The 9844-nt window shown below is 37.6% G+C and overlaps 1 protein-coding gene across 1 annotated transcript; it reads left to right on the top strand.

Annotated features, from left to right (window-relative positions):
- Positions 1-4335: 4335 nt before the first annotated feature.
- LOC110465865 lies at positions 4336-9019 on the top strand. The gene has a single exon (XM_021521985.1). The coding sequence runs from the start codon at positions 4578-4580 to the stop codon at positions 6036-6038; it is 1461 nt and encodes a 486-aa protein (XP_021377660.1). The 5' UTR covers positions 4336-4577; the 3' UTR covers positions 6039-9019.
- The last annotated feature ends 825 nt before the right edge of the window (positions 9020-9844 follow it).

Genomic DNA, 9844 nt, shown 5'->3' with positions numbered 1-9844 from the left:
TAAAGGGGCAGATCGCCCTGAAAATTGGGCAACTTTCTCTTTGTCTTCATTGTCGTTATAACTTCTTTGCCCGTATATCTATTTAAGTTGTTTGGATCATGTGCCATATAATTGCTCGAATAAACCCGTGTGCTAATATTGAAATTAACTACACTGCACGTGACTGACGTTACTCAGCCGTCGGAGTGAATGACTGATGGTTTTATTTACATACGTCTATCAAAAGAAAAGTTCAATGGTTTCATGACGACCATATCTAAAACAAAGACGTTGAAACCACATCTCTGCTCAAACCAATGATTGTCATGTCATAAAAAAACGTATATGCAAATTAATGAACAGTGATTATGAGATGTCAGTGATGCACAAAAACATATTACATTAAAATTAATTATAGGTCTCCGTGTATATTAAAACCAAAAATGGTAACAAAAACTCATTTACAATGTTGCCTTTCGGCCTTTAACTCTTTGTCGATTTTTCAAAGACCAATTGCTGATTTTTTATCAGGTTGTACTGATAACATTGACAATTCTTAGTGCATCTAGGCAGAGACGTATATACTAAATGGTTTAATTCGTTTCTTATCTAGGTAATATGATAAATAATGAGTGAATTACTCATAAATTCATTCTGATCCGACCTCGCTAAACGAAAGAACGCAAATGAACGAAGTCACGTAATGTATAAATCACTTTGCGTCATCGAAATTGTAAACTGATAGTGTTATGAAGGTTTGATATCTTGATCACGACTCCAAAACAGTTTAACCTTTTAATTATGAAATATAAGAAAGAATAGAAAAGAGATATATGATCCCACTTGATAATATTCCCGACAAAAGCCTGTATCCCTTGCAGTGTCTAACAGAACCGGTGTCACAGAAAGTAAATGTTACCATTGACCTTCATTTTGATTCGAATCTACAATTTCGCCCTCCCGGGGCCCCCCAGGAGTACAGGTGACCTATCGATACGCCTGCATGTATACTTTTCATAACGTAAATACTTCTTAGACGGGCCATATCAATTATAATGAATCGCCCATCAGTATCAATATCATTCAATTAATAATTCACACGATTCGGTTCATCTACATCAGATATTAAATTCTATTATCCACGAATTAGATTTAGTGTGCGTTGTTTATATAATGATATTGAAATGACGTATAATTAATTAAGAGTGAATCGAATATTTGGCGACAATAGAAAGTGATCAATAAAAAAGTTAATTGTTAACGATTGACATTTATTAAACTAAGCCGAGCATTTTATTGATCAAAGTCTTAATACTGTAACTGAAACCTCTAGGTAGATATGTATGAATTCACATTTCATTCTAAGGAAAACCATCGTTATAGACAAAATTGTCAAAATCTTCTAAAAAACTAAAATCGTTCTCGATTATGTTTTTTTTTTTAAACAGACATGTTTTATGCGTTCTTTGAACCATCCAACATATATTTATTAGAACATCAAAACGATTTGCTCAAAGAAAAGTTTAACTGGTGCAATTATCAATTTTCAAGACTCCATGTTGTAACAGGTTTTTGGGCAGTCCCTACAATCATACATAATGTGTTATTCCGATCAAGGGTAGCGTAATGTATAGCCCACTGGCCTTTTACCAAGGCGGCCGGGGTTCGATCTCCTGATCGGACGTGAAAAGGTATGCGATCACCTGCCAGACCAGTTGGGTTTTCACCAGGTACTCCGGTTTCCTCTCACATTACGACCCCCGCGGGCTAACAAGTGTGATTGATATAAGTTGAAATAGCTTGTTTCTCAATTGTTGTAAATTAATAAAGTTTATATTTATATTTAATGTCTTATTGCATTTTTATGGTACCCTCCCGACACTGTGACATTTTATCTTTTTTTTTTATCGAAATTAATTTTTGTTACCTCCAGTATCATGCACACGGGAAGTACATACACAATGGCTGATGATGTGCTTCATATGGTATTGATAGGGGAATGTCCCCGAAGAACGCAATTTCACCAGAATTTATTTCAATTCTCATGAGCTTTTATATAAGAGGTATACCGAAATTATTCTTAATCGAATGAAATCATACTTTTGATACACAGCCTATGCATCAGTTATGGGATACGGGTCCACTTAGGCCCGACCCGCCCACAACATTACGTAACCCGCATGTTGATGTTTTAATCAACAATTTGTTATACGTGTGATTCACATTTGAGTTATTTTATCCTTTTTTTTTCTTCAAAATTAAGTTGCATAACATTGTGTTTTGTTACTTACCTCAGAAGGGGGAGAAATGGGATGGGACAATGATCACGGATTGGTGTGGGATGGGGTTGTCCAGTGCTGACCACAGAAACAGGGTGGGGGATGGGGTGAACCAGTAGTGACACCTCCCCCCCCCCTCCCCCTGTGGGGGATTGGGTGGACCACTAGTGACCCCGACAGGGTTAGGGATGGGGTTGGCCAAAAGTGACACCACAGGGTTGGGCGTGGGGTTGACCAAAAGTGACCTTCACAGAGTGGGTACTGGGTTGGTCCAGTAGTGACTACAGCAGGGTTAGGAATGAGGCCGCTGGAGTCTGTTTTAAAGTCAGTTACGTATCAAGTCTCCGACCTAAACTGCTCAGGATTTGTACAAATAAGACATATCGAATTCCTAGTTTTCAAAGGGATAAATTACAACTTCACAGTCCCAGGTTTGAGTAGATTTAATTACAACGCGAAGTCCAACGTTTGTGTACTATTAACTACAACTCAGAAACACAGTCCATTTGAAGTCTAAATGTACATCTATATTTTTAAAACCTTCCCTTTTTTTTCTAAAAGCCAGCACAGCTCAACTGTCAATTTTTCATAAACAAGTTTTAACAGAATAACATTTGATAGAGATGTTGCACTTTCTTGTGAAACTTGAAGTAAAATTACTGTATTTAATTTTACAATTACAATTTTAAGGTAATAAAGAAACAGATTTAACAAAGATCAGAGGATGGGTACAAAACTATTTGTGATGTTACGGATGAATGCATTTCCAGTTTTAGTAGTGTATTTTTTCGTAATTACGAAAGTAACACGCACGGCGACACGAGGAGTGGGGAAACGTGTCTGGTTGGTCAGCTGAGCGTGACGCACCAGATGGTGTCTATTTCTCAAATCGTGTCAGAATTTCACTCACTTGCGAAATCTTTTGAAACTGATTTACCTGAAAAACAAATCTGATTAGGTGAACAGTTGTCCATTAATGAAAACAATTATCTAATTGAACATTATGTCGAGACTTAAACACGGAATTAGATAAGAGGGCCCTGCTATCTAAGTCAGTGAGACTGAAATAATACTTAAAGCTCGCGTGTAAAACTTATTTAAATTGTAACAAAAATATGACTAAATAATACGGTATGTATCAAAATTTATTAATCTGCATTCAAAAGATTAGCTAACTAGTCAAAGTGTATATTTTAACTAATAAATTAGCATGGACTAGATGTTTTAATTGTGTCATAAAACTAAAATGTCTTTAAAAAGGTTACACCACTTTAATATGTTTTAACTCTAGTGTAAAATTAATTCAACAGTAACAAAAACATGACTAAATAGAACGGTATGTATCAAAAGTATTGATCTGTATTCCTGAACTATAGTTTATATTAGTTATCAAATATATATGTAACTGGTTTATTAGCGTTACCTGGATGTTTAATTGTGTCGTAAATTCGAATTTCCAAAAATGTTACACTATGTTGCGGCAGTACTGTCTTAAAACTCACATGAAGAGTTTAATCAATAAAATTATTATAACAATAGTATATATATAAATATATATCTTAATTGTCGACTCATGTTAAAAAAACAGAGACCTGAGAATTTGTTACAATATCACTGTGTTTGAGCATAAAATAATGTGTTCAGAGTAATACCAGACATTTTAGCGGTTTAGATATACTTTCGGTACAAATGCTATACCCGAAGATGGCGTATGTAAATATTACACGTTTTATGGGGTTTAGATCAACTCTCCGTAAACAAAATACCACCCGAAATAATGGCGTAGGATGGCATTTTTTAACCGTTAGTTGATCGAAACCCCTTAAAACGTCTAATATAATTCTGAACAAATCAGTTTCGTTTCAAACGTTGTGAAACTTTGACAAATTCCCCGGTCCAGGTGTGGGGGAAAACAACGATATTGAGCAATCGATGTCTGTGGCGATGTGTCCAGTGTTGTGTTAAGCAGGTATATGCGTGTATTACAGGTAGCTGTTTCGGACCAGTGCCGATCCCTCTAGTACAGGTAGGCAACTCGCCAGAGCGTTAAAGGGCCGCTGTGTATAGGCAGCTCGTCCGCATACCTGGTTTCATTACTGAGAAAAACCTGCCACAGGTAGCACGTCCTCAGGTGAGAGCGTTACATACAGGTGTGCTACAATACGGATTCAGATACGGAGAACCATACTACTGGTGCGGCGCCGACTGTGTCCAATACTCAACTGAATGGCTATTTGTTGACATTTGTTTTACCCTTTCTGGAAAAATTGTGAAATTTATTGTGACAAATAACTGTTATTTAAAACAATTCTGTGAAAAATGTCTTTCATTTTTGGACGGCATAAGGAGAGGGATGCTGGAAAAACCCACAAGTTTTACGTGGAGTTCCTCGGATGGATAGAGTGCCAGGCTCTCCGAGGGAGGAAATATACAGATCCCGTTGTGAATGATTTGAGGAGGAAACAGAGGAAATGGAGGAACGCTCCCAAGTTAACGCTACAGGTGAGCAAGAAAGAGATGAAAATATCACAAGATATGGAAGAAAAGAAACGTAAAATAAGAACGGTCAAATTTCCTAATATTCCTTCAAGAGACATAACTTATGTTACCCAGGCAACTGACCCTAGTACTGGGAGACCTGACGACATTGTAGCGTGTATCTACCTCGGGTTCGTGCCGCGCACGCAGAAATACGTGCACGTGCATGTGTACAGATTTGATACACCAGAAACGGCTTCAAACTTTGTCCGGATAATGCACCATATCATAAGCGGCCACGCCGACAGAGTTCGGCAAATTGAGCAGGACCTGGCCTCTCGAGGCTGGATAGATGATACACGCTTGAACCGTTCGGACGGGCTGAGCGATCCACATACCTCCGACTCGGCTCCCGACTCCGGGGCCAGCACTTACAGCGGGGATGATGATACTCTACCATCAGATGAGATTGAACCCGACCTCCAGAGTCTCAAGGATGTTATGGCATTCGACTCCGTAACAGACGAACTCAAACAGAGGCTGAACCTCGGACCAGCCAAGAAGCCTACCGGACCGATTTTACTCCCGCCAAAAGATTACGACACCATCAGCAGACGACAGGGAAACCTAGATAAGGTGGACCTAAGAAAGTCTTTGAACATCAACATTGTTGGACAGGTGGCTTCACCTCGCCACAGAAACGGCTCAAACGAGAGTGGCGTCGACCTCAACTCGCCTTCAGATGATTCTGACGATGGTAAAATAGTTGAGCCGGTGTCTCCTAGTGAAGAGGCGAAATCCTCTCCGCCTCTTAGTGCAAGAGACATGGTGTATCCTCCTCGCAATGCCAATGGACTAAATGAATCGTTCCAACGACACTCGCCAAACAGACAACAGTCGTTTAACTCCGCGTACAGTAGCAATAGTTATCGGAGTGGTTCCTCGAATAACTCCAACGGACTTAGGGACTCTATGAATAATTCTGACGGGAGTTTCAGGGTCTACAAGGGCACCACGGATATCCCAGCAGCTGACTATGATAACGAACCTGTTATCATGAGACGCGAAAATCAGTGGCGAAGCACGGATATGGGACGTTCAGTCGCGTTTGCTCAGGATTATCCTGGAATGAGGAGAATCACTGCCCCTCAAATGACCGTTCACGAGGAAGACGGACCTATGTATGCTGTTGTGAACAAGCAAAGGCCAAGGTCAACACGTGACATTCATATTCACGAAGGATACTCCCCAAGGCCAGGTGACTTTCGAGTGCGACGGACAGTTTCTATGTACAATAAGTAGAAAAACTACAAAACACACAACAAATCGTGAAAAGTGTTGCCAAAGATCTTCTTTGAAATCCTGAAAGTGTCTGATTATTTCGATAGGAGAAAGGACTCTGTGATATTAACAGAACACTACCAGAATTTTTTCGTGTTTCGATTTGAGAATATTCACGATTTGGTGATAACATCGCGAAAGTGGTCCGGGACATATTGAAGCAATATATTTTACACCACCTTTCCACTGGTGGTGACTTTCGACACTCCTCTCAACCTCTCATAACTCAGAGCCGAGAGGAGTGCCGAAGTGGAAGCTGGTAAACCTTGGATTAGAAAAGTACATTCGATGTTCATAGAATTCGACAAAGAGGAATATATACTCTACATAGTGACGTCAGTGTCTTGAGACAGTTCCTTGCACGTGCTACTGGTCTCGTGTTAGGCAGTGTGGTGACGCTGTGTTTAAGATTAAAGTGGTCTGCACATGTATTGTAAAACGGCTGTATCAAGTTTAAACACCTGGATTTTGTAATATAAATTTATACATAAACATAAATAAATATTATAGAACTAATTATTTTATAAAAACAAAAAACTCAAAGGTGTTTAACCTGGATACAACCGGATCAGGACAGAACCACGGATTTTTGAACACTGAGAAGTGTATTGTGATAGTAAACGGCGCCTGTGTGGAGCTGTGTGTTCAGGCTAAAGACATTATCATCCGCATACTCAGAATATCTATATTACCTGCTAATAATCAATATCCACTGTGTGGCTGTGAAGTGAGAGAGAAAGAGTGTGAGGCTAGCGACTGTGGTCATTGTTTGGATTGGTGGTCAGTTTATTTAGGGTGGTCACCACTACATGTCCAGTTAAATCAAAGTTTAAAAGTTTGTTTTCGAACATCGACGCTGTTTACAAAAATATGTTTAAACTAGAAGTATGTTTAGTTCAAAACATATTAAACTGAATTTACATAAATTCGAACTAACATTTTTTTTACCAAGTTTGGATAAAATGTAACGAATCACAAATGCGTCTAACCGCTTACATTTAGTTATAATGTTTTTTTTTCAAGAACGTCTCAAAATTGGGCACACTTTTAACCTACTGGACATTGTAAGTGTGTTAGACTGGACATGCTGTAAGTCCCGTGCTGACCGGTGTGGTTAAAAGATTAGCGCGTCTTGAAGTTAATACTGATACAATAGCCAGGGTTTACGGAGACGTTCTTGGTCCGGTTATTAGAAATAATCCCTGTCTAATGGTTTAGAGTGAGACTAACCTATTTCGCACTCTTCATTAGACAATTTTAACGACTCTGACCCATATGTGTCTACCTAGAAATCTATTTTTTCAAATGATTTTAACAAAAAAATAGCAAGAATCAAAATATTTGTATACTTCTTGAATACATTTTACACAATTTTATACCTCATAGATTTAAATTAAGATTGCAATGATCGGATTTGTGCACAGATGTGCGGGTGACCCATATTGTGTCCCCCAAGTTTCGTTAAGGGTACTGTAACTCTGAGATGAATGACACCGGTGTAACTTTGAGATGAATGGAACCGGTGTCCTATGACGGTTTTGGAAGTAATTCGACAACACTTGTTACCCGGTAGATCCACACTTTTAAGAATATTATATTTATATATACGCTGTCCCACGGCCCTGGTTCTACGGTTTGGAACACCGCCAAAAATTTAAATGAGATACATTGTATTCAAAAAAATATATATATTAGAAAAAATGTCTTGTGTGCACGAATACTACAAACAAAAGTTATATAGATACCATTGATATTGATAATTATGTTTGACAGATCTAAATTGTCAGGGGATTTTAAAGTTGTGAGATTTGTTTTTGGTAACAGTGGGTCATTATTGAATTGTCCCTGGCGATTTCCGCGTGTATCTGTCGTTCCGATCGCTATATTTTCAAACAATGGTTACCGAAACATTACCGAACAATGCAAACAGGAAAACAACCAACGGGCCCTAGGAACTGGCCCTTTGTCATCAAAACCATACATTTGTTATATAATGAATATAATCTTGACGATTTATCTATCGGCACATTGACGTGTATCTATTTGACAATAACGGGTTGTTCTAGTAGTTTCTTAATTAAAGTCCGATCCAGCGGACAATAGGTCTGATTACGTTGTAGTTTAAATTCGGATTTTGGAAAATGCGGGGTTGGGTCACGCGCCAGTAAATTTCAAAAACTTTCACCTGCCCGTATCACCTGACATTTAGAAGCCGATCCCGGCCTACCTGTTGTTGTAACACCTGTATAATAAAACCCAATTAACACCTGTGAGGGGAAACTTATTTTAGGACAAATTTGTACTTTCTCCGTTAAAATTTTATAATAACGTAAATAAAATTTCCAAACATAATTTTGAGTACAAAGAATTTTAACATGTTTTCTGTGAAACTATTCAGAATATTTGAGTTACTTGAACTATAAAAACACTATACCTCGTTTTGTAACCTCGAGACAAACATCTTTTGATCTTAAGTGCTTCAGAAAATTGACAAACGACGATAGGCTTCATTTACATGGTATGTCAAAATTGCCCTCGAACAAAAACCCACGTCGCAATTACAAGATGGATAGTGTATGTTTAACTTATAAACTGGCCTATTGTATGTAGCACAAACATTCAAAGGCACACTGTATATATATATATATCTATATATATATATATATATACATATGTCATACAGTACAAATTCGACGTCTCAATATATTTTTTAAAAGTATAACATTTTTTCGTTTTCAACCTACTTTCATCTTCTGAAGGTATTCCTTGTAAATCAAAAGACCTCTCTGCCACAAAGTGTCTTCATGACTATATATGTGTGTGGACGTGTATGGAAAATATAGCATCACTTATAATCCTGTGTATTGCCATCTGTTGTGTCAGAAAGCATTGAGTATGATTATGTAACTATATCGTCAAAAAATAAACTTATTTATTATGAATTTTAAGAACTTGGGTATCTATTCATCAATTACACGATACTATATCAAATTAAAATGTATCAACATTTATGAAACCATATTTAGATTGCCGACATGGCGAATTATGTACATTGTTTTGTTAAATAATCGTTTGTAAGTAGATTTTGCCTATTTAATCTGCATTTTACCCTCAACTACAAAAAAAACTACATCTTGCGAATTATTTATTATTTCCCTTTCCAAGCGTGTGGGTGACCCATATGATTGAGTGACCTTAGATTTCGAATGTGACCTTGATTGAATACCTGTCTATGATAGAGTGCGAAAATCACGTTGAGGCGAGAGGATGGACGAGATTTGTTATTGTTATAAAGTTTGGTGTCTGGATGAGAACATGTATTTTCAGGGCAAACAGTACTTGTTATTCTTGTTTTGAAATAAATTTATATTTTATATATAAAAACTGTTTTCTTTCTCCATCTGTACTACTACCATCATCAGAAGTATTTTCTCGTTTACGGAAAATGCCGACGGTTCCCGATTGCCATTACCAGTATTGAACTCAAGAGTATGACCTATGACCTTCGTCGACCATTTACTCGCTATTGCTTCAGACCTATGACAGATTAGGATGTTTAAGAACAAACCGACTGGACGAAGTAAACAACGAAGATCACATCAATAGTTGTCTTTATTTCAAACTGAACATCCAGATAATAAACAGAACAAAACAAACAAACAAATAGAGAGCAATGCCAACATCCATATTACGATGGTAACTTTGACGGTAGCTTTTACAGCTTAGCAGTAAAAAGCGATATTTTATGAAATAAAGTGGATATTCAG

This window comes from Mizuhopecten yessoensis, unplaced genomic scaffold, assembly GCF_002113885.1.
Source record: "Mizuhopecten yessoensis strain PY_sf001 unplaced genomic scaffold, ASM211388v2 scaffold11103, whole genome shotgun sequence".
Classification (NCBI taxonomy): Eukaryota; Metazoa; Mollusca; class Bivalvia; order Pectinida; family Pectinidae; genus Mizuhopecten; species Mizuhopecten yessoensis.
Note: the sequence above shows the minus strand (reverse complement) of the source record. Positions and strands in the feature narration are given on the sequence as shown.

What these genes read in the sequence shown, in the direction of transcription:
- LOC110465865 (XM_021521985.1), top strand. Translation starts at nt 4,578, where the DNA reads ATGTCTTTCATTTTTGGACGGCATAAGGAGAGGGATGCTGGAAAAACC.